The 24,532-nt window shown below is 47.7% G+C and overlaps 1 protein-coding gene across 13 annotated transcripts in view; it reads right to left on the bottom strand.

Moving 5' to 3' along the window:
• Positions 1-24,532, bottom strand: part of LOC146042401 (voltage-gated potassium channel KCNC1-like) — a 119,847-nt gene that overhangs the window by 63,148 nt on the left and 32,167 nt on the right. For all 13 annotated transcript variants that reach the window (XR_014463862.1, XR_014463861.1, XR_014463864.1 and 10 more), the window contains exon 3: positions 1,725-2,658. Coding sequence is in view for 8 of the 13 variants with exons in the window: in XM_083162381.1 (XP_083018507.1) it covers positions 1,725-2,658 (934 nt within the window). In the remaining 5 variants the exon portion in view is untranslated. The remainder of the gene's footprint in view (positions 1-1,724; positions 2,659-24,532) is intronic.

Here is a 24,532-nt window from a genome sequence, read left to right on the forward strand (position 1 = left end):
GTGGAGGGCATCATTGCAGACCTGCCTTCTACTGGGCAATATCAATGTTTGCAAATACTATGATGTCAGGGCTACTATGGTATGATCCCCTGAAAATTGTGTTGTTAATGAATTAAATGAATTAATGGTACTTGTTTCCTAGCACGGCGCCCGTCGTGTCCCATCGCATACCTTAACTTAAGGTATGCGATGGGACCCGACCGACCCAATTTCGGGCTTTTTAAGAGCTTTCCGACAAAGTAAAAATCGGGTCCATCGCATGCCATTATAATGGCATGCGATGCGACCGACCCGATTTAACATTGTATGTAATGTTAAATGGCCCTTTAAAATCGGGTCCATCGCATGCGATGGACCCCATTTTACCTAGGAACCAATGTTAAATGGCCCCCCATACCCAATTTTTGATTGTATACCCACCCTGATGGGTAATTTGTATGTCAAATGCCCCCCCATTGTTAACGCCACCCCACGATGAACGCCAACCCGAAGCGTGGCGAGCGCAGCGAGCTTGCGAGGGGCAGCAGTACGCGTCCTCCGACCTTTTCATACCCGCACTATCCACGTCGGCGTGGTGAGTGTGGCGAGCGCGGCGAGCGCAGCGAGCCCCTGCGAGGGGACGCGTAATACCTGTGAAGTAATGCGCGTGCGCTCGCCACACTATATAAAATCAACTCTACGCCGATGTGGATAGTGGGGGTATGAAAAGGTTGGAGGACGCGTACCGCCGCCCCTCGCAAGCTCGCCACGCTTCGGGTTGGCGTTCATCATGGGGTGGCGTTAACAATGGGGGGGCTTTTCACAAAGAATTAACCATATGGGTGGGTATAGAATTAAAAATGGTGTCTGGGGGGCATTTAACATTGGGTCCAATGTAAAATCGGGTCTCAGGGAGCATTTAACATCGGATCCAATGTAAAAATTGTGTCGGTCGCGTCGCATCACATGCGATTTGGTTGCATGCGATGTGATCGACCCGATTTTTCCGACCTGATGGCATACAATTAAAGTTGGTGGCGCCGTGCTAGGAAACAAGTACCGATTAGAATTTCCTTTACACATTTTACTGAACATTGCGCAAGTAAATAATATAGAAGCAGCGTGCGTTTCTTCACAACATATGTCGCAATCGGCAATTTGTGTCACAAACCGTGAGCTCTTCTCTAGGTTAACATGCGAGCACGGGGCAGTTAGGTGCCAGCAGCATACGCCACGGGAATCCATCTTGTCATTTGTCACCAAGGAAAGTACTCCATCTCTACATAGTGATAAGTGGTGGTATGACAGAGCTATACAGTCAGAAAATACAGCAAATAACATCCCTTGTTTTGTTTGGTTGTTAATTACAAGCCCGTTATTGTGTGCCCCACATTATACATAACAAAGTATTTTTATTATCACTTTTCACTTATATTGTTCAAGCCCTTAATATTATATACTGTACCTGTACATGGAGCCAAATGCACTTGGCAATTCATTCATTCTCTCATGGGGGGGGTAAATGTATGAAGCTTGGGGAAGTGGTATCTTTCCCCATAAAGAACGTTATGTGCAAGGTGACAATGTTCCAGCCAATCAGCTTCTAACTCAAATTTGCATATTGGAGCTGATTGGCTGGTGCATTTTCACGTTGCACGTAATGTTCTTTATGGGGATAGATAACACTTCTCTAAGCTTCATCCATTTACCCCTCATTCTTCATTCACTCAGTCTTTCATTCTTACCTGCTCTGTTGATCTCAATGATTTCCTCCTGAGCTAACGGGCAGGAGTCTCCTGGCACGCTTCGATGAGGCGACTGCATGTCTGGTTTACAGTAATTAGGTGATCCAGGTTGAGGAGCCCGTGGAATATGTTTGTTCTTTTTCTTTGGTAGCTTCTGCTTTGCCATAGCTAGAGAGTAGTACATTCCAAAATTGTTGACTATGACTGGTACTGGCATAGCAATTGTTAGCACACCCGCCAACGCACAAAGGGCACCCACCAACATACCCGACCAAGTCACTGGGTACATGTCACCATACCCCAAAGTTGTCATGGTTACCACAGCCCACCAAAACCCAATGGGGATATTTTTGAAGTTGGTGTGTGCACTGCCGGTAAGGTCACCTGGCGCGGCCCCGATCCTTTCCGCATAGTATATCATGGTTGCAAAGATTAAAACCCCAAGTGCCAAGAAAATGATAAGAAGAAGAAACTCATTTGTACTGGCTCGTAGAGTGTGGCCAAGAACTCGGAGCCCAACAAAATGACGAGTGAGCTTAAAGATTCTCAGGATCCTAACAAATCGGACAACTCGAAGGAAACCTAGGACATCCTTGGCTGCTTTGGAAGACAGACCACTCAAGCCGACCTCCAGGTAGAAGGGTAGAATAGCCACAAAGTCTATAATATTCAAGCTGCTCCTAATGAATTCAATCTTATTAGGGCAGAACAAAACACGCATGAAAAACTCAAATGTGAACCATATCACGCACATGCCTTCTACGTAAGTGAGAAAAGGTTCAGTCACCACTTCTAATATAATCTCCGTCCTGGTGATGTTGTTTCGTGTGGTGGTTTCAGTCTTGTTGACGATCGAATTGAATGCCTCGTGGGTCTCAAGGCAAAACGTTGTGATGGAGATGAGAATGAAGAACAGGGAAGCAAAGGCGATATACTGCCAAACAAACACAGAGAATACAGTTATACAAATGACACAGACTCAACACAAAAATATAAAACACAGAAGTTTGTAGTGGCAGAAAATGTGGAACATATCAATCACTTCTAATCCCATTTCTACTGGGGGAACTTGTGTCTAGTATACCCATTGTATAATGTTGTTTTTTTTATAGTCATACTAGTGTTTTATGGTCTTGTGTTGTATTCCCAAGCCACAAATTGCTTTCCAACTGGACTCATCGTTATTTATATTCTCTCTATTATGGATTGAAACCTGCCAAAGTGTCTGTTATCTTCTAAGAGGCAAAGTATTTTATTTGATCTTTTAGTGGAACAGCTTCTCTATAGTTTCTATACATATATAGGCACTAAGTATTAGTAGTATGCAGTCAAATTTAATTCTTAAGATGCAAAGTAGATGCAACAAATAAGCAGCAACGTTTCGGTCAAACATGACCATTATCAATCTCCAACATCATAACTTGGCCATCATACCGTGGCCATGCAAGTTAGTACGCATCTTGATGGCCACGTAAGCTGCTGTTAAACCCCTAAACCAGGCATGTCCAACGTTGGCCCTCCAGATGTTTTGAAACTACACATCCCAGCATGCTTTGCAATAGTTTTAGAATTCTCTAATAGCAAAACGGTGGCAAAGCATGCTGGGATGTGTAGTTTCACAACATCTGGAGGGCCAACGTTGGACATGCCTGCCCTAAACGGTATGATGTTGGAGCTTGATAATGGTCATGTTTGGCCGTAACGAAATGTTGGAGCTTGATAACGGTCATGTTTGACCAAAACATCACTGCTTATTTGTTGTACCTGCTTTGAAACTTGAGGATTAAATTTGACTGCATACTAATACTTGTACAGTCCGCACTCCCATCCAGGGGATTCAGTATTGAATCCCGGCGGTCGGGATCCCGGCGTTCAGAATCCCGACGCCGGAATCCCGACAGCCGAAATGCCGACAAGGGGGGGACGTGGATCGCCCCCCCCTTGCGGGCTCGCTGCGCTCGCCACACTAATTTATTCTCCCTCCAGGGGTGTCGTGGACACCCACGGAGGGAGAATGTGTCGGCATTTCGGCGGTCGGGATTCCGGCGTCGGGATTCTGAACGCCGGGATCCCGACCGCCGGGATTGTAACTGCATCCCCATCCAGGAGTAGTGGAAAATGTTGGGGTGCTCCGCTATGTCCTATAAATGCCTATTTTGCCAGGCATTATGCCAGTGTTTCTTAAATTCAGTCCTCATGGAACATTAGCGCTCTGTGTTTTCAAGGTGAGGAATAAATATTTAGTACTACCTGTAAATATATTGTTTTAGTCAATTAAATCACCTATCCTAGATTATCTGGAAAACATGCACTGTTAGGATTCCTGAGGGACCAGTTTGGAGAAACACTGCACTATACATAGTCTTACCATACTATTATTTAACCAGAATTACACAGGTTTTGTGGCTGATTAAAACCAGGGAAAATGAAGGCTTAGGGTGGTATTCAATCCATGATTCTGACAATCGGAAACCCACTTTTGCTTCCTGCAGTAAATCGACTGTCGGTATTCAAAGTACGGAAAATCCTGAAATCGGCAAAAACAGCTGTGAATTGTCAGAAAACAGCCGTGAATTCGACAATCCATGGCTGTTTTCGACAATGACAGCACTGAATAGGCGAGTGATGATATTTCCCCTGTCGGGGAAATATCGGCGTAGATTGAATACCACACAGAACCTGTGTAATTCATGAGTTCCCTGTATACAATATAGAAGTCAAATTGGAATCCATAAACTGGAGAAATATTTTTTTTATTTAAATGAATGATAACATGTATATTTATTTGCCAAATTGGTTCGAATACAATGTATTCGTTTTAAGTTATCTCTAGGTGCAGCTTACATGCATATCTAGGGTTATCCTTGTCTTTGCCTACTCTCTGCTTCTTAATCGGTATACCCAAGTAGCTGGAGCCTGTATCTTAGCCTACACCTGATATCAGGCCTAATACCCTGCTGCCACTAAGTTGCTTTCACAGAGGGCAGCGGCGGTACATCCCACCATCCATCATCGCGTTGCTCATCGCATATACAGATGGAGCGTCTCTCAGCCAGCGCTGGCGCTCGTCAGAATGCCCCACTGGTGATCGCCGGTGGAGAGGCACGCCATCTTTCTGGGACGCACGAGCATCCCACGTGCGTGTGGGATGCTCGTGCATCCCAGTCAGATGGCGTGCCAGTCTCTGCTTCAGGGAGATGGGCATGGTTAGGGGAGGGGGAGTGGGGAGGTGGTGGGGACCGGCGAACTGCGACGGGGACGCCGCTCCCTTTTCGGCAGCGATCAGACCCCCACTGAATGATGGCGGCTCCATTTGTATACTGACTATGCGATGAGCAAAGCAAAAGACAGCTCTCCAAATAAGAGGCTAGAGTCCGATTGTTGGGCTCCCTCCTAAATTTGCCAACATCATTGGCCAATCTATAATGGGTGCAGGGTGGGTCTTTGGGTCCAAGGGATCACACACTCACACCATACACCTATATAAATATACTTACCCCTCTGAAGTCCCGGACTGGCTGGTGCTGCAGATAGAAAACTCTGGGAAAATGGTCTGGCTGCTTTTTTCCCGATGATTTGCACATGTACAGTAGAGCAGTCACCTATAATAAGGTGCGGGCACCATGTTCCCGGAGTCCTGCACATGCTCAATAGATTCTGGCACAAAGTCATAGTCTACAGCGCTGCACTTACTACCAGAGAGGAGGAAGCCTGCAATCCAAGCACTCTCCTCTTTTAGGCCCTTATTCAGATCTGATTGCAGTACAAATCTTTTCTCAAAATGGACAAAACCATGTGCACTGCAGGTGGGGCAGATGTTACTTCTGCAGAGAGAGAGTTAGATTTGTGTGAGTTATTTTGTTTCTGTGCAGGGTAAATACTGGCTGCATTATTTCTACACTACAATTTATTTTTCAGTTTCAACACACCCCACCCAAATGTTACTCTCTCTGCACATGTTACCTCTGCCCCACCTGCAGTGCAACATTGTTTTGTCCATTTTGGGAACAAATTTGTACTGAGATCAGATCTGAATAAGGGCCTTAATCCACCCCTGGCCAGTCACATCCCTACAAAAGACTAAGGCATAGCCTACAACAGGAATATATTATGCTCCTATCTTATTTACATCACAAATACCAAGGGGGATAGAAAGGGTGTACAGCAGGGTTGCCGACCCTCCCGGAATTTCCGGGAGTCTCCCGAAAATTGGAACCCTCCCGGATTCAGGGGGGACCCCCGCTGACCCTCGGATCGCGGCATTAAAATGCCGCAATCCTCGGGTCTCAGAGGAGGGGGCGGAGCTAAAACGGCAAAATCACGTCATTTTAGCCCCGCCCCCTCCACGGAGATCCGTGAATTAGCTGCTTTACCAGCATGGGCGGGCTTAGTGATGTCACTCGCAAGCCCCGCCCCCTGAGTGTCTGCTGAATCTCTCCTCTCCGGGCTTCTCCCGGAGAGGAGAATCTCAAAGTCGGCAACCCTGGTGTACAGCCATAACAATTACTTTCAGAATAACAACTGAGTTTGAATGCCGACATGTGATTCATGTCATCAGCCAGAATGTTGACAGATGATTATAGGGTTCGGGTATACATTAGGGTTTAGGTTAGGTTTTGGGTTGACAAGTGAATGGAAAAATGCACTGTTGACAATGTCACAATGTCGACATCCTGTCCATGTTGACATTCTGAATGTCGGCTTTAGATACCATATCCATAGAAAACAGGGATGAAGTGTTTTATTGTTGTCTATGTTGACATAAGTCGGCATGGACACTGTTAAGTGTACAGTGCCCCCTCCCATGGCTCGCTATGTTATCCATGCTTCAGGCACAGTGCCTCGGCACACTCGGCACACTATTATAATCTCACTCTATGACCACGTGGATATTTAATTATTTTTAAAAAGCCTTTTTTTAAATAAAAAAAACATGAAAAACTCACGTCAACCTTTTCCATGTCAACATTTCCCATGTCGACCTATTGCTTGTGTTGACCTATTGATCATTTCGACCTAATGGGTGTCAACATTATTCATGTGTCAATCTCTCTTATAATGTATATCATATAATGGGATAATCATCACTAACAGATTTGTCAGTTTAGGGGGAGATGAGGTCAGTTCTGCGACTTGTAGTTATGTCTGGCAATGGGAACAATTTTAGATTTAACATAGTACTTGACAGTTCTAAAAACAGCTCTTTATAAATAAAAACATCAATAATTGAAATCCATGGGCTGTTTTTCCTAGCACAAAAACATGGCAGAACTTAACAGCATTTAACAGTCTTTTTACCCAAAGTAAAAGTCTGTAGGAGGAGGAAGGCCCAGGATGGAAGTAGGAGGAGGAAGGCCCAGGATGCAGGTGAGCAGTAGGGATATCATGAATTGTGTCATTACGACCAGGGGTTAAAATGGGGGAATGGGGTGGTCCACTTTAAGCCCTTCCACATATGCACAACATAGTGGCATTGTGCAATGGGGGTGGGGCCACCATCAGTGGCATAACACCCAGAGACATTTTAGGCATTGTCCACTGTGCTCCAACTGTTAAAGGGGCACCAAGAAAGGTGGCTCCTGAACTAGGACACATCTCTCTCCACTCATTTCTAGGAAATTTGCTACAGTCCCTAGGCAATCCCACTGAGCTGAAGAGTCTCCAAATGTGTGATAACAGATCAAAGTGTTTATGTAGTGAGCTACAGCTCTGATGTTGTTTCTTAAAGAAAAGAGAGCAAGGGTGAAATGTAATAGAATGAGAGATTCAGAAAGTGAGAGATTTGATAAGAAATCTCCAGTTTTTTTTTAAAGTGGCAATCATTCACACTGTAATTGATTGCTGCTTTAAAAAAACTGGACATTTCTTATCAAATCTCTCACTTTCTGAATCTCTCATTCCATTAACTTTCACCCCAGAAGTTTTTTAAGGAAATGGACTAATTATTATAATAAACTTTTTAGGAGGGGGGGTATCAAAGCATGGAGATAAATTAAATTGAGATGTACCAATCAATCCATTCCTAACTGTCATATTTCAAATACATAACATATAAGGCAGAAGCTGATTGGTTGGTTTCTCGTAATTTTATCTCCCTGATAACTAAAAAAAAAGCCCCTTAAGGCTCAATTAATTTTCATTTGCAGCCAGCACCTGAAAATATAGATTATCATCACAATTAGCTGCAATAAAGAATCTTTATTTTCCCAGATGTTCCATTAGCGAGTCGATGGTGTGTTAGAACATATGCAAGCCTGTGCCACTGGCGAGGCACCACCTTCTATTACACATCTAGGCACCTGGTATGAACTTGTGCCAATGGCCACCATAGTGTGGTTTATGGTGAGACACCATCAGGACCCCAACGTGTCCACCTATACTTTAGTCATAGCTGCAGTGCAGAACGGGAACTGCACCGGGAGCTGGAAAAGAGAAGAGGGAGGAGGAATCTGAGAAGGGGGCAAGGCACTGGGCCAGCAGTTGGGATGATGATAGTGCAAGTGACTATCGGTGACAGCATATTATGGAATCGTGACCATCGATGGGTTCACCCAACGATCATCATCCTTTTTCTTTGATTAGCTGGCACCTGGACCAGTCAGAACATGGGGGCGGGGTGTCGCAGTTGTCAGGACGACAAAATGTTACCTCTTAGTCTTAAATGCAACCAGCCCCCAAAGCCTTAATCTCCCTTATGTCCAGTTGTGATCATTTCTGGGAGTCTGTTCTATACTCCTAGGAGTCAGGGTGTCTACTGCACATTCCAGGAGGTAGGGATGTATGTTGCACACATGGTATCCCGATATTGTATATCAATCCTACAGCTAAACATATTTCCACTATAACGCAAGTGAATAGCGGGCTGAATACATTGCATTGAATATGGTGAATGCCAGCACCTTGGCACAACAGGCAAAGCTTGGATAATTCCAGAGATTTTTATCACTGATTACAGGACTTGTACAGTATCTGGAGTCATGTTTTTTCTTTTTGACACGAGGGCTACGTAAATAAAGTATGTCATCTATTCTGCTTCGTTATGCAGGCATTGAAAATGTCCTTGTTTGATTAGGTTACGGAACACTCAGAAATCATACAGAGGTTTTTTGATGGATATCTATATATTTCTGTAAACATTATAAGAATATGCAGCAGCGATGTCAATAAACAGCAGCAGGGAATCATGTGCTAATGCTACAATGATGTCATTGTATTTACTAGAATATACACATTATCAGCGTATTTGGAAAATCTAGATACATACTTAGTAACAGAGTAAATCCAAATCTCTGTTGAAAACGCCAGTCAATTTCCATACCTCCCAACTGTCACGCTTTCCACGGGAACGTCTCATTTTTTGGGGGGACGTTCTTCCCACGTCACGCCCGGGGGCCAGCAGTAGGGGGGGGGGGGGTAGTTCGGAGTTCCCCCTGTCACTTGTAATTAGTGTCTATTCATGCTCTGGTCTCATGGGAGCGCCGCAAGTGTAGGCCACGCTCCCAACATTTTGAGCATGCCTGCAGCGCGCATGAGAGTCCCTCCTCAAAGTTGGGAGGTATGAATTTATGGAAAAGCAAATATCCCTGTTTAATCTCTGTTCAGCAATGGGGATCAGTGAAGCTGAGGAGGCTTTAAGGGCCGGTGCTAGGGTGTGCGGCATCCTCCTGCAAAATCTCTTGCGCCCTCCCTCACCTAAAGGTTAGAATCACGCAAATAAAGGGTATCATATCATAAGGTATGGGCATAGCCCAATTTAATTACTCCATAAAGTAGCAAAATCTTATTTAGAGGGGGTGGGGGAGGGGCAGCCATATGCTTAGCAGAGAGAGGTGGGACATATGTGTGGAGAGATGCTGAGGAGAGAGAGGGGAGGCAGATGCTGGGTAAAAGAGAGGGGGGAAGATGTGGGAAGAGGGGGGGGGGCAGATGGTGGGGAGCTGGGGATAGATGCTAGGGAGATACAGATAGAGGGGAAAGATGATGGGCAGAAAGATGATGGGCAGAGAGAGATAGAGAGGAAATGTGATGGGCAGCGAGAAGAGGGAGAGATGATGGGCAGTGAGAGGAACAGATACTGGGAAGGGAGAAGGGGACAGATGTGTGGACACGGGGACAGATGGGCATATGCTGGGCAGAGAGGGGGACAGATGTGGGGAGAAAGGGGCAGATGCTGTGGAGAGATTGGGGGAACAGATTCTGGGTAGAGATAATGGGGGTGCAGATGTGGGGAGAGGGGCAGATGCCACACAGAGAAGGATTGGGGACAAATGATGGTCAGGGAGAGGGGGGCCAGATGATGGGCAGGCTGAGGGGGTACAAATGCTGGGCAGAGAGAGAGTGGGAGATATGTTGAGCAGAGAGAGTGGGAGATGTGCTGGGCAGAGAGGGGGAGATATGGTGGGCTAGAAGAGGTGGACAGATGGTTGGCAGGAAAAGGGGGGACAGATGAAGGGCAGGGAGAGGGGTACAGATGGATGGCAGGGAAAGTGGGGACAGATGGTGGGCAAAGAGAGAGGGACAGATGCTGGGCAGGTAAAGGGGGGATAGATGCTGGGAAGGGAGAGGGGGTACAGATGCTGGGTATAGAGGGTAGTACAGATGTGGGGAGAGGGAGTAGATGGTAGGGAGATTGGGACAGATGCTGGGCAGAGATGGGGGGACAGATAATAAGCAGGGAGAGGGGGACAGATGCTGGGCAGGGAGAGGGGGGCAGATGGTTGGAAGGGAAAGGGGGGACAGTTGTTGGGCAGGGATAAGGGGACATATGGTGGGCAGGGAGAGGGGAAGACAGATGGTGGGCAGGGAGAGGGGGGGACAGATTGTGGGCAGGGAGAGGGGGGGGACAGATGGTGGGCAGGGAGAGGGGGGCCAGATACTGGGCAGGGAGATGGGGGGACAGATGGTGGGCATGGAGAGGCAGGGACCGATGGTGGGCAGGGAGATCGGGACAGATGGTGGGCAGGGAGGGGGGACAGATGGTGGGCAGGGAGAGGGGCGACAGATAATGGTCACAATGGTGAAGTGCATTACTGGGAGTTGACCCATGAGACTGCACAAGAGGTCAGAGTCTTGTGCTGAGCTCTGATTGGTGGAGCTCAACACATGCTTCTCAGGCCCATGTAGGACAGCAGCAGAAGCCCCCATGCAGTTACCCATTGACCAATTTTATACTGCCTTTGCTTTGTGTTTTGACAGTGTAATATTCTCACATGCAGTTTGTGACCCGTAATGACAAGTGTCTAAAGTGACCTGGACCCCCCAAAGGCTTAATCTGCATGTGTGTCTTAGTCAGATACTAATCGCGTTACAAGACTAATGGATGAAAACCTTTGTGTAATTATCTTAGCACAGCTGAAAATGGGTTTGCGTGTTAGAGACGCTATAAAACTGGCCTTCCTTTGAACTAGTTAACCATCTGGATCACATTTGAGGGTTCAATTATACTCTCAAAATGGCTAGAAAAAAAGAGAACTTTCACGTGAATTGCAAAAGTGTATACTTGTTCTTGGAAATGAAGGCTATTCCATGCGAGAATTTCCCAAGAAATGTAACATTCCCTCAAGAGACCAGCACAAACAGGCTCTAACCAGAGTAGAAAGAGAATTGGGAGGCCTCTGTGCACAACTGAGCAAGAAGACAAGTACATCTAGTTTGAGAAATGACACCTCACAGGACCTCAACTGGTGGCTAGATATATATATATATATATATATATATATATATAGACATCCAAAATAAAGAGGCACTCCGATGTAGTATAAAGAAAAGGCTGTATTTTAGCGCCAAGCGCTTTCGGGGTACAAAGCCCCTTCCTCAGTTGCTGTGCCCTGAGGAAGGGGCTTTGTACCCCGAAAGCGCTTGGCGCTAAAATACAGCCTTTTCTTTATACTACATCGGAGTGCCTCTTTATTTTGGATGTCTACTTATCATTGTGGAGTGCACCTGGATTTACCATTGTGACGAGTGCCGACCAACAGTGGATATTATATATATATACTAGGTGATTCATCGCGCCCTACGGGCGCTCTTCACACCGTCGTAAGGGGCTGCGCCCCCTTAATTTGTGAACGTTTGTATATGAGAAATATGGTTAGAATTGTATGAAAGATGCCTGTATTGCAACTTAGGTGTCTGCGAATCGCGGGAGGGGGGGTCGTGGAGGGTGCCGCGAATTGCAGGAGGGGGGGTCGCGGGGGGTGCCGCGAATTGCAGGAGGGGGGTTTGTGGGGGGGGTGGATGCTGCGAATTGCGGGAGGGGAGGGATTGCAGAGAATCGCGGGAGGGGGGTCGCGGGGTGGGTTGCCGCAAATCGCGGGAGGGGGGTTACGGGGGCGGGGGTTGCGGCGAATCATGGTAGGGGGGGTCGCGGGGGGTGTGCCGTGAATCACGGGAGGGGGGGTCACGGGGTGGGGTGCCGAGAATCGCGGGGGGGGTGTGTGTGTGTGCCGTGAATCGCGGGAGTGGGGGTTGCGGGGGGGTGGGGGGGTGTGACGCGAATCGCCACAAGAAAAAATCAACACAGAAAGGTCAACACATGTAAATGTTGACATAAGTGTGGCACTTCATTGGTGTCCATGTCGACACATGAGAATGAATATGAAAACTTTTAAAAAATGAAAAAAAAAACTTCAAAAACTCATGTCAACCTTTTTCATTGTCGACCATAGCCATGTCAGTGTTTTCCATGTGCAATTTAATTCTGGAGCTGCCGCGAATCACGAGGGGTTCCGCGAATTGCGGGAGGAGGGGGTCGCGGGGTTGGGTGCCGCGAGTCGCGGGAGGGCGGGGTTCACAGGGGTTCCGGTGGGGGGTTGCCGCGAATTGCGGGAGGTGGGGGGTCACGGGGGGTGCCGCGAATCGCGGGAGGGGGGGTTGCGGGGGGGTGTGACGCGAATCGCCACAAGAAAAAATCAACACAGAAAGGTCAACACATGTAAATGTTGACATAAGTGTGCCACTTCATTGGTGTCCATGTTGACACATGACAATGAATATGAAAACATTCAAAAAATGAAATAAATCTTCAAAAACTCATGTCAACCTTTTTCATTGTCGACCATAGCCGTGCCAGTGTTTTGCATGTGCCATTTAATCCTGGGGCTGCCGCGAATCGCGGGGGGGTGCCGCGAATTGCGGGAGGGGGGGTCGCGGGGGTGGGTGCCGCGAATCGCGGGAGGGGGGTTACGGGGTGGGGGTTGCGGCGAATCATGGGAGGGGGGGTCGCGGGGGTGTGCCGTGAATCACGGGAGGGGGGGTCACGGGGTGGGGTGCCGAGAATCGCGGGGGAGGTGTGTGTGTGTGTGTGCCGTGAATCGCGGGAGTGGGGGTTGTGGGGGTGGGGGGGGTGTGACGCAAATCGCCACAAGAAAAAATCAACACAGAAAGGTCAACACATGTAAATGTTGACATAAGTGTGCCACTTCATTGGTGTCCATGTCGACACATGAGAATGAATATGAAAATGAAAAAAAAAAACTTCAAAAACTCATGTCAACCTTTTTCATTGTCGACCATAGCCATGTCAGTGTTTTCCATGTGCAATTTAATTCTGGAGCTGCCGCAAATCACGGGGGGTGCCGCGAATTGCGGGAGGGCGGGGTTCACAGGGGTTCCGGTGGGGGGTTGCCGCGAATTGCGGGAGGTGGGGGGTCACGGGGGGTGCCGCGAATCGCGGGAGGGGGGGTTGCGGGGGGTGTGACGTGAATCGCCACAAGAAAAAATCAACACAGAAAGGTCAACACTTGTAAATGTTGACATAAGTGTGCCACTTCATTGGTGTCCATGTCGACACACGACAATGAATATGAAAAAATTAAAAATAAATCTTCAAAAACTCATGTCAACTTTTTTCATTGTCGACCATAGCCATGTCAGTGTTTTGCATGTGCCATTTAATCCTGGGGCTGCTGCGAATTGCGGGGGGGGGTGCTGCGAATCGCGGGAGGGGGGTCGCAGGGGGGGTGCCGCCAATCGTGCAAGGGGGGGTCGCGGGGGGGGGGGTTCTTTTTGCCGCGAATCGCGGGAGGGAGGTCGCGGGGGGGTGTTTTTTCTGCGAATCAGGGGGGGGGTCACGGGGGAGGGTTTGCCGCGATTCGCGGGAGGGGGGGTTCGCGGGGTGGTGGTTATGCCGCGAATTGCGGGAGGGGTCATGGGGGGGGTTCTTTTTGCAGCGAATCGCGGGAGGGGGGGTCGCGGGGGTGTTTTTGCTGCGAATCGCGGTAGGGGGTGTCGCGGGGGTGCAGGAGTTTTTGCAACGAATCGCGGGAGGGGGGGGGGCGCGCGGGGGGGGAGGTTTTGCCGCAAATCGCGGGAGGGGGGTGCTCACCTGGTGGCTGTGGAGTAGCAGTGCTGGGCAACATGGGAAGGCAGTGGGTGTCTGGCACTGTCTGTGGGCTCACTGGGCTGGTTCTCTGTCACATACCTCCCAACATGACCCTCTCCAGGAGGGACACAATGCTCTGTTTCTAGACTTCCCCTTAATGTATGATTGCCATCACCTGTTTTAAACAGGTTAATTTCTCAGAAAGGTGTTCAGCACAGATGAAGGCAATCACAAATTAAGAGGAAAGTCCAGGAACAGAGCGTTATAGACACAGACACCCACTTTGAGTGACAGATGTAGCCAAATATATAGGAGATATATATATATATATATATATATATATATATATATATATATATATATAGTTCACAAGTGGGTCCCAGGGGATGACCAAAGAAACGGCACTCACGGGTCTTGGTAATGCAGGATTTAATGTACAACGTTTCGGGGGTCCACAGCCCCCGTCGTCAGGTATCAGTACCTGACGACGGGGGCTGTGGACCCCCGAAACGTTGTACATTAAATCCTGCATTACCAAGACCCGTGAGTGCCGTTTCTTTGGTCATCCCCTGGGACCCACTTGTGAACTATCCATTCGGTTAAAGGCACCTGGGCTATTGATTTTCTGCAACAGGAGTGCCAGCTCGCAGCAACTATATATAGATGATATATATATATATATATATATATATATATCTATTTATATTTTTTGGTACTTGTTTCCTAGCAGGGCGCCCAGTTTTCTTACGTACGGGAACGTAGTGAAATCGCATCGCATAACGTTATAATTATGTTATAGTAGCATGCGATGCGATTTTCCCGTTCCCGCTCCCTGTCATTCCCGCCCCCTGTGAGATCCTCTCAGAAATCACTCTGAGGTGATATTCTGTCAGGAGAAGCATACCTCAGAGCTGCTGGTGATTTATTGAGATTATTGAGAAAGTGATTGAGACTATTGAGATGGCTGCATCGATGACCGTGTTCACGCTGCCTCAGACGGAGGAGGCTATCGCCTTTTTTCAAGGACACAATCTCCTTCCGGTGGCGCAGAATTGCGCGAATGGCCACGTAATGCGCCTTTCTTTAAAGGAATCCATGTGGTGCTGCCAGCTGAAGGTCAGTCTAAGAGCGGCCCACTGGTTTCCTGGGTGCCGCTTGTCCTTTCTAACAATGCTGCGGTTGATCTATTCGTGGGCCCAGGAGCTCACCTCTATTGACTATTGCAGCCAGCAGCTGGACATTTCTAAAAAAACGTCGGCCCTCTATAACCGCTGGATGCAGTAGGCGTGCGCCATGGACATAATGGCGCAGCCCCAGAGGAGGATCAGTGGACCTGGCCACATTGTGGAGGTAGACGAGATGCTGTTTGTGAAGCGGAAAAACAACGCAGTCCGCATTTTACCACAGCAGTGGATTTTCGGAGGGATATGTCAGGAGACTGGACACTGCTTCCTAAAAATGCTGCCCAGGCGTGATGCCACCACAAGGACTGTATCGTGGAGAATATAGAGCCGGGCACCATGATCTATATGGACTGCTGGAGGGCATTCAGCACTGCACAACTTGAATTGGCTGGTTATCAGCACTTGACTGTGAACCATAGGTTCAATTTTATTGACCCGGACACAGGGGTCCATACGCAAAATGTGGAGCGACTGTGGGGCGCATGTAAGTCTTGCAATAAGCGCCAAAGAGGCGCTGCGCGACACGAGCTCCAGTCGTATCTCACTGAATTCATGTGGAGAAAGACATTGGGAGCTGATGACCCTTTCCTCCTCATAGTTCAGGCACTGAAGCTCCTCCCTTAGAACGATTAACTTTGATTTTATTTATTGTTCTTTAATCATTACTGTTTTTGATTTTAAAGTTCTTATATTATCATTATTAATGAATGTTCCTTATTATTTATTCTCGCTGCGCTCACCACACTATATATAATCAACTCCACACCGACGTGGATAGTGGAGGTATGAAAAAGTCGGAGGACGCGTTCCGCCACCGCTCACCACGCTTCAGATTGGCGTTGATACTGGAGGTGACGCTAAACAATGGCATAGGTGCTTTCAATTGTAAGCACCCATCACATGTCATACTATGCACACTTCACATCTCATCCCATCACTTCTCATAGTAAGCACCCATCACATCTCATCTGTGCTTCTACTATGAAATATCGCATCGTATCACACCTGGTGCCCTGCGATCCCATGCGATATTTCATTGTATAAGCACTCCTGTGCACTTTATATGGACATCGCAAAGCACTATACACGCTGCGCGATGTGATGCGATTTCACTACGGAGAATAGCCCAGTACGCTAAATCCGTACTGGACGCCCTGCCAGGAAACAAGTACCTTTTTTTTAACTTCCGTTAGGAGGGGCATTAGGAGAGTTACTGATCAGCCTTATTACAATTTCATTATGTTTCATTTTTGGCGAGAAGGTGAGAGATCTGTTGCAAATTATGACCTTTGCTTAGACCCTGTGGGGTCCTAATCCAGCTCTGGTGCTAATGTATGTTACATTTCCTGACAAATATAAACACAGTTACTATAAAATGATATTATGTAATGATATTAAATCATAAAGGTTACTATAAAGTTAATAGAATAAACACAAGATAATGGCTTTCTGATGTACAAAGCACATGCAGTTGCCCAGTGGCGTAACTATGAATTGGGCGCCCCCCCCCGCCGTTAATGGGGGGCGCCCCCCGCCCGCAGCCTTAACTGTCTTGCTGCTCCCGTCCCGGCTCCCTTGCTGGCTTCATTCTTCTGCTAGTGAGACGGACCAACACAAAATGTCCGCCCCCATACAGCAGACAGTTTCAGAGAACTGTCTGCTATATGGGGCGGACATTTTATTGTGGTCCGTCTCACTAGCAGAAGAATGAAGCCAGCAAGGGAGCCGGGACGGGACCAGTGAAGTCAGGTAAGGCTGCGGGCGGCGGATTGGCGGGCGGCAGATGGGCGGACGGGAGGGGGCTAACTATAGCACCACAGCCCCCAGGCGCCCACACATGCACAGAGCCCCCCTGCGGCCGCGGGGGCTGCGGTGCTATAGTTACGCCTGTGCAGTTGCCCAATGTTTACAAAACAAAACAAAAAATACTGCCTGGAACACAACTAATTTCACTCATTTGATTGTGTATATGGCGGATGCTAATCTGTTTTCTTATATATTCTTATCTTTCAACACAAGTCCAGCGCAGCAACACATACAGTAGGCGCATGCTAATGTTTATAGCTATGAATTAACATTGTATGTGGATTACTATATACGCATGGTTGTATGTATACTTGGTGCAGGCTGCACGATGCGCACAGGTACTTGGGTCCCAGAGGGCCACACTGCACATCCTGCACTCATTCACTATAATCAGGGCTATTTTTCTGCAGGCTCCAGCAGGAACTGAGGCCCTTATTCTAGTTCACTCTTTCTGACAAAATATTTCTTAGATGGACAAAACCATGTGCACTGCAGGTGAGGCACATGGTGCAAGACTAAGGGCCTGAGTCAGCAGACTTTTATTTCTGTCTGTGACCGCCGAAGAGGGGGTGGGGGCGCTGAAGTCATGTGATGTCAGCCACCCGCCCCTGGCAGGCATCGGCCTGCCTGCATTCCCAGCATCTTCGTGGGGACATTCATAAAATACTGGGCATTTCCCTGTTCCTGCCCAGTGTCGGTCCCCAGCAGCCCTGGATTTCCCTCCCCACAGTGAACGGCCTGGAGAGTGTGTAACTCACTAAAGCTGTTCACTGCCAATTGAGGCTGGGACCAAATTCGGGTCGCACCGCGCGCTCCTGAATCGGCCCCTAAGTTTCATGATCCCAGATAGATACACTTTCAAACTACATGGAGCAAACAAAATAGACAAGAGAGGGCGGCAGACAGGGGCAGGTACAAACACAGGACTATTAGGGGAGGGTGTCCTGATATGTCTGGTAGAGAAGTGACATGTTTTTTTACAACAGGAAACACTGGTGGACAACATTCTCTAGGCCAGTGGTTCCCAAACTGTGTGCCGTGGCTCCCTGGTGTGCCGCGGGACACTTGCAGGGGTGCCCCAGGTTGGAGGTCCAGGACCAATTCAAATTATTTATGGTTAATTATTTATTTCCAAAACCAGTGCTGGTGGCTGTCAATCATAAAATGTGTACAAACAGAAGCAAACCCTGCCCTTTACCCAGGGCATAAAGTGGTCATGCAGAGGTGGGGGAACTCATTTCTCTATGCCACCTAATTAACACCCCTCCCCTCCCCCCATTAGGCAGAGACAGTGGTAGGGTTTTTGGCATCCCCCTGCAAACTAGATTGTTTTTCTGTGAGACTTACTGTGCAGGGTCAATGTGGAGGTTAAAATGTTCCACCTCACCATTAGAGGTGGTGGAACTCAGTTCCACCCTGTTCCCCCTCACTTTAACCCCTGCCTTTAGCACATAACTGACCCTAAGAATCGAATATAAACCCAATCTAATTCATTTTTTTTTGGGCCTAGGGGTGCCGTGAAAAAATTCCGATACTCTAGGGCAGTGGTTCCCAACCTGGGGTACTAGTACCCCTGGGGGTACTCTGCAGACCATTTGGGGGTACTTGAAAATAATATTGATAATGGCGGAAGAAGTTTCCAGGATGAGCATCCAAATGGCCATGGAGACGAATCACGTTACATCACTTCCGGTTCTGTCTGCATCGTCATTCACGTCTTCTCATGTTTTAGCTCAGCAATCCACTGGGAGCTACCTGCGCTGACACAGGTGGAGGAAGCAGTGGCATTAATCTTACAGGCATTAGCAGGAACACAGCCAGCGGCCACACACAGAGCGACTCAATTCCTGACCACACACTACTTCTCAGCTACTCCTTAATATAAGTACACTCATAAGGACACACATACCCAGGGGCAGAACTCTGGGAGGCGATAGAGTCATCTGCCGCCGGGCTCCTGCTCCCAAGGGGGCACCTCTCCTCCCCTGCTAGTTTCAAAAACTAATAAATCAGTTAATTGAAAGCCATTGATATCCCTTCTGTAACTGATTTCTGAAATATATATGTGTTCTTTCTCTCTTTGAATCTCTCTCTCAATATATATATGTGTGTGTGTATAAAACACATATATTTCAGAACAGACACATACACTATTATATTATATAAGGTGTGGGGGGGGGGGGGGGGGCACCAATATATATCTTGCCTCCGGGCAACTATGACAAACTTACGCCACTGCACATACCGCTCACTTCTACTCCACTTGTAATTACTGTGGATAGTTCAAATTGAGAGGAGGGGGTACTTATAAATGAAAAGCTTAATCAAGGGGTACGGGAGAGAAAAAAGGTTGGGAACCACTGCTCTAGGGTGCTGTGATTCAAAAAAGATTGGGAACCCCTGCAGTCTAGGCTCTGAAATTCTGCATTTTTTAATGCTGTTAATTATCAAAGATAGTTCAGGTTCGTTTTTTTGTGTGAACATTTCTATTTTTTTCCATTGAATTGCCGGTATGAAAGAACTTGCATTCTAAATTCTGAGAATATTAGTTTTCACCTTTTTAACAAAATATTGATTACCCCTGAAGAAGTCCCATTAAGGATGAAGCACATCAGGGGCCTTTGCCCTAGTTAATCGTCACATTTGAAGCTTTTCCTCTTTGAGCTTATACCCAGGAGGGAGATTGGAATCTATCTTTTCTATTGTGGCGGTTTCATAAACACCATATTTTAAGAGTAAGCTTCAAAGATTTATGTATTGATAATTTTTATTAATTTGTGTATAATGAAATACAATAAAATGTAGATATCACACAGTGGAGGAGGCCGTGGGTGCACATAAGGCCCCCACACCAGCACTCCCTGGCATGTGAGTCAGTGACGTGCGGTGGTGGCTGTGAACGGAGAGGCACTGTCACAGCCACCACTGCACCGCACCGCAACCCACCCCCCCCCTCCTGACTGCCGCCGACACCCGCAGCCCCCCTCCTCCAGCAGCAGCCAGCACCCGTGCCCTGCCGCAAACCTCCGTCCCCGCCTGCTGTACCCCCCCCCCCCCCGCGAAAAAAAATGATACTCACTGGGCAGGGGGCAGGGGAGAGGGGAGCAGCAGCCACACAGGCAGGGACTCGGGAGCCGGCAGTGGCATGGGTCACAGCGTAGGGAGCAAACGCGGCACTGTCGGCTTACATGACAGGGGCTGCTGTGATTGGACAGCAGCTGGATCTGCTGTCCAATCACAGCAGCCCCTGTCAATTAGGCACTTCTAGAAGTGCCGCTTTTAGTGTTATTTTTAATGGATTTTTTACACCACTGCTTAGCCCTGCCCCAAGCCCCGCCCCCCGCTTCGTCCCCTTGCAGTTCTGTTTGGGAGGCACGCTTATCGTGCCTCCCAAACTAGGTTAAATAATTCAAACTAGTAAAATAATATAAAGAAAATACTTATGACACAGAATATGTGTCATAGGTATATTCTTTGTATTATTTTAAAACAAATTGACAGGGGAAGCACTGCCTCCCCTGCCTCCCCTGACTGCACGTCCCTGATGTGAGTCACAAACTACATTCAGCCAGCCTGACTGATCTGCTCTGCCTTAGAAAAATAAAAATCAATCGGCTTCACCGATGGACTGGTGAGACGGTAGGGTTTCCGGGTACTCAGACCCCCCCCCCCCCCCATGCATGCGCATAAGGAAGGAGCCCTCTTTCTTCAAAGAGTATGGGTCACTGGGTCGATCCAACTAAGGTTGACATACATTGGGTTGACGACTGAAGTTCGGCATGGCTTAAATCGACACCTTCTTTAGGTCGACATGGGTTTAGGTGGACAGGGTCATAAGGTGGACACATGCATTAGGTCAACAAAGGGAAGGTCGATAGTCAAAATGTCGACGCAGATTTTTAAAGTTTTTTGTACAGAATGTCAACACCGAAAATGTGCACCGTGTTTTCTTGCCATGCTTCGCTCGGCACATTATTATATTCTCCCGCCCTAGTGGATGGTAGGGCATGAAATACTGCCTGTCTACACATGTCGGCGCAAAAAAAAAGTGAACCTGTGTCGACCTTTTGACTGCTGACCTTTCCATTGTCGAGCTAATGCTTGTGTGGACCTTATGAACCTGTCGACCTAAACCCATGTCGACCTAAAAAAAAGGTGTCAACCTAAGCCCTGTCAACCTTCAGTGGTCCATCCATTGTATGTCAACCTTAACAGTGTCGACTCCTAACGACCATATACCTTTTTCAACCACCCACTGTCTGTACAGTTATATATGCATTATGCTGTTATGTATCTTAAGGCTGAATATAAGGTGTTGAGATTAAAGTGTTTTATTGATGGGATTATTAGTGAATAATGTGCTTAATTAGAACCCAAAATAACCGTGTCTGATAATACATTTGTACGGTTTTCTGTATTACATTACAGCCTCCTAATGACCTGTCTCACGTACTCTATGCACCTACAATGTAACGCAATGGAATCTGGATCACCTAGCACTGGCTGTTTAATTAATCTGTCCGTTACTATGCGTGTCTGGATGCCATTGTTTTCCTTTTGTTAGGTCTACTGTTTAATGTAAAGCGCTGGAGGCTTTTTTTGGACCATCCCAAGAGACTCTTCCTGCATTCTGCCAGGAAAAAAAAAAGAGCGAGGATCAAAACAGATCAATGACAACCAATGTCCCGGGCCTTTCATGAAAACCCAAGGGTAGAGATCAAATTCTCACAATATAATCTTCACGGATCGGGCAGCATATACCGCCACATCCATAAGGGTGCCCATACTTATACATAGGGTCCTGGACTGTTCTAGAGAATAGTCTGTGATTGGAAATATTTTAATATTTAATGCCGGCCTCTAGCAGGTTATTGGCAGAAAATGTACATACGGTCGATGGAACAGGGGAAGGTTGGTATTGTGTATTTCTACTGGGCATTGCTGGTATTAATAGGGTACATTATCATGCATGCACTAGCAATATTTACTATATATTAAGGAGCCCGGATGGCTGACCACACCCTCTCTCGAGAATAGCCACACCCCTAAACATGAGCACGTACCACTGCATTTGCCCCATTGAGCCCTTAATAGTTACATAGGGCCATAGTCTAGTTCACTCTTTCTGACAAAATCCTTCTTAGATGGACAAAACCATGTGCACTGCAGGTGGGGAAGATGTAACAGGTGCAGATAGGGATTAGATTTGGGTGAGTTATTTTGTTTCTGTGCAGGGTAAATACTGGCTGCTTTATTTTTGCACTGCAATATAGGTATCACTTTGAAGTAATAAGTCATAACGATGAACTAGAATAAGGCCCATAGTTACATAGTAGTTTAGGTTGAAAAAAGACTTAGGTCCATCAAGTTCAACCTTCCATTACCAGTTATATCCCTGAATGTTTTTCTCCAATAAATAATTGTCTAAAGGTCCATACACCCTGGGCGACTATGGACAGCGATGATCGCAGTCATCGCTGTGGGAAAGCCGCTCAGTGCTTACACACTGAGCAGCTTTTCCCAATGCCTGGCGCCGCCGGGGGGGGGGGGGGGGAGGGGGGAGGGGGGGCTATGCAAAGCCATCCTCAAAGCCGCTCATCTGCTGGTAATACCAGCAGATAAATGGCTTTCCTGGCTATGATGCAGGGGTGCCACACATACTGGGCAGCCACTCAAACATGCTGTTTTGGGCAACTTTCAGTTTAAAGTCTCCCTGTGTGTAAGGGCCTTTTCTTTAATTTAAATGTAGTCTTTGTACTGTATCTGTCTGACACCGGACCGTAAAAAAGCCCTTCTTTCTAAGTGTACTAAACCTCCTCTCCTCCAGCCTTAGTGCATGCCCTTGTGTCCCAGTATTGATTTTGGAGCAAATAAGCAGATCATTGTATTGGCCCTTAATATATTTGTACAAGGTGAAACATGTCTCCCCTTAAACATCTCTTTTCCATCGTAATCATTCCTAATTTGGCTATTCTGTACTCATAGTTTAAGACCTCCACCCCTTTGATTAGCTTGGTAGCCCTTCTCTGTACTTTTTCATGCCCTAGTCTAAAGGCCCCAATACACTAGTGCTAAGGACAAGTCGGCCCAAATTGCCGGGCAGCTTTCCCGGAGGCTCACTTAAAATTTGGAACTTGATGTGCCATTTTTACATGCAATAAATCGCATGTGATTTATTGCATGTAAGCTACTAAGGAGCTGAAGGAGAGGCTGGTAGCGGTGATTTGCGGGGTGGGCAGCAGCGGGGTCCGGGAAGCGGTGGGAAGCTGTTAGCAGCAGGTGCGGAGCAGCGGGTCGGAGGGGATGGGTCCGGTGAAATCGACCCAAATCGTAATAGTGTATGGGGGTCTTAACACTACATATGAGACCTGTGGTAAGCATGTTTAAAGTTAACTCTGCCTGAGCATATTGGAAGTCAGTAAGGCATGTTGTATCCACATAATTCCAGAATTCACTCCAATCAGTAAGCAGACCAAAAAAGTTTGTTCAACCTTTCCAACCACAGCAGTGCAGAAGCTGCTGCAGCACGCACAGCAAGTCTCCAACTATCCACCTTCCATTCACAACCACAGCAGGGCAGGAGCTGCTGCAGTAAGCACAGCAAGTCTCCAAATATCCACCTTCCCAACCACAGCAGAGTAGAAGCTGCTGCAGCAGCCAGAGCAGGTCTCTAACTATCCGCCTTCCCTTCCCAACCACAGCAGGGCAGAAGCTGTTGCAGCAGCCAGAGCAAGTCTCCAACTATCCACCTTCCCTTCCCAACCACAGCAGGGCAGAAGCTGTTGCAGCAGCCAGAGCAAGTCTCCAACTATCCACCTACCCTTCCCAACCACAGCAGGGCAGAAGCTGCTGCAGCAGGCACATATAGTCTCCAACTATCACCTTCCCTTCCCAACCACAGCAGGGCAGGAGCTGCTGAAGCAGACATAGCAAGTCTCCAAATATCCACCTTCCCTTCCCAACCACAACAGGGCAGGAGCTGCTGCAGCAGCCAGAGCAAGTCTCCAACTACCCACCTTCCCTACCCAACCAGAGCAGGGCAGAAGCTGTTGCAGCAGCCAGAGCAAATCTCCAACTATCCACCTACCCCTCCCAACCACAGCAGGGCAGAAGCTGCTGCAGCAGGCACAGCAAGTCTCTACCTATCCACTTTCCCTTCCCAACCACAGCAGGACAGGAGCTGCTGAAGCAGCCAGAGCAAGTCTCCAACTAACCACATTCCCTACCCAACCACAACAGGGCAGGAGCTGTTGCAGCAGCCAGAGCAAGTATCCAAATATCCACCTTCCCTTCCCAATCACAGCAGGGCAGGAGCTGCTGAAGCAGCCAGAGCAAGTCTCCAACTACCCACCTTCCCTCCCCAACCACAACAGGGCAGGAGCTGTTGCAGCAGCCAGAGCAAGTCTCCAACTATCCACTTACCCCTCGCAACCACAGCAGGGCAGAAGCTGCTGTAGCAGCCAGAGCAAGTCTCCAACTACCCACCTTCCCTCCCC

Source organism: Crinia signifera, chromosome 19 (assembly GCF_055691185.1).
Source record: "Crinia signifera chromosome 19, ASM5569118v1, whole genome shotgun sequence".
Taxonomy (NCBI): domain Eukaryota; kingdom Metazoa; phylum Chordata; class Amphibia; order Anura; family Myobatrachidae; genus Crinia; species Crinia signifera.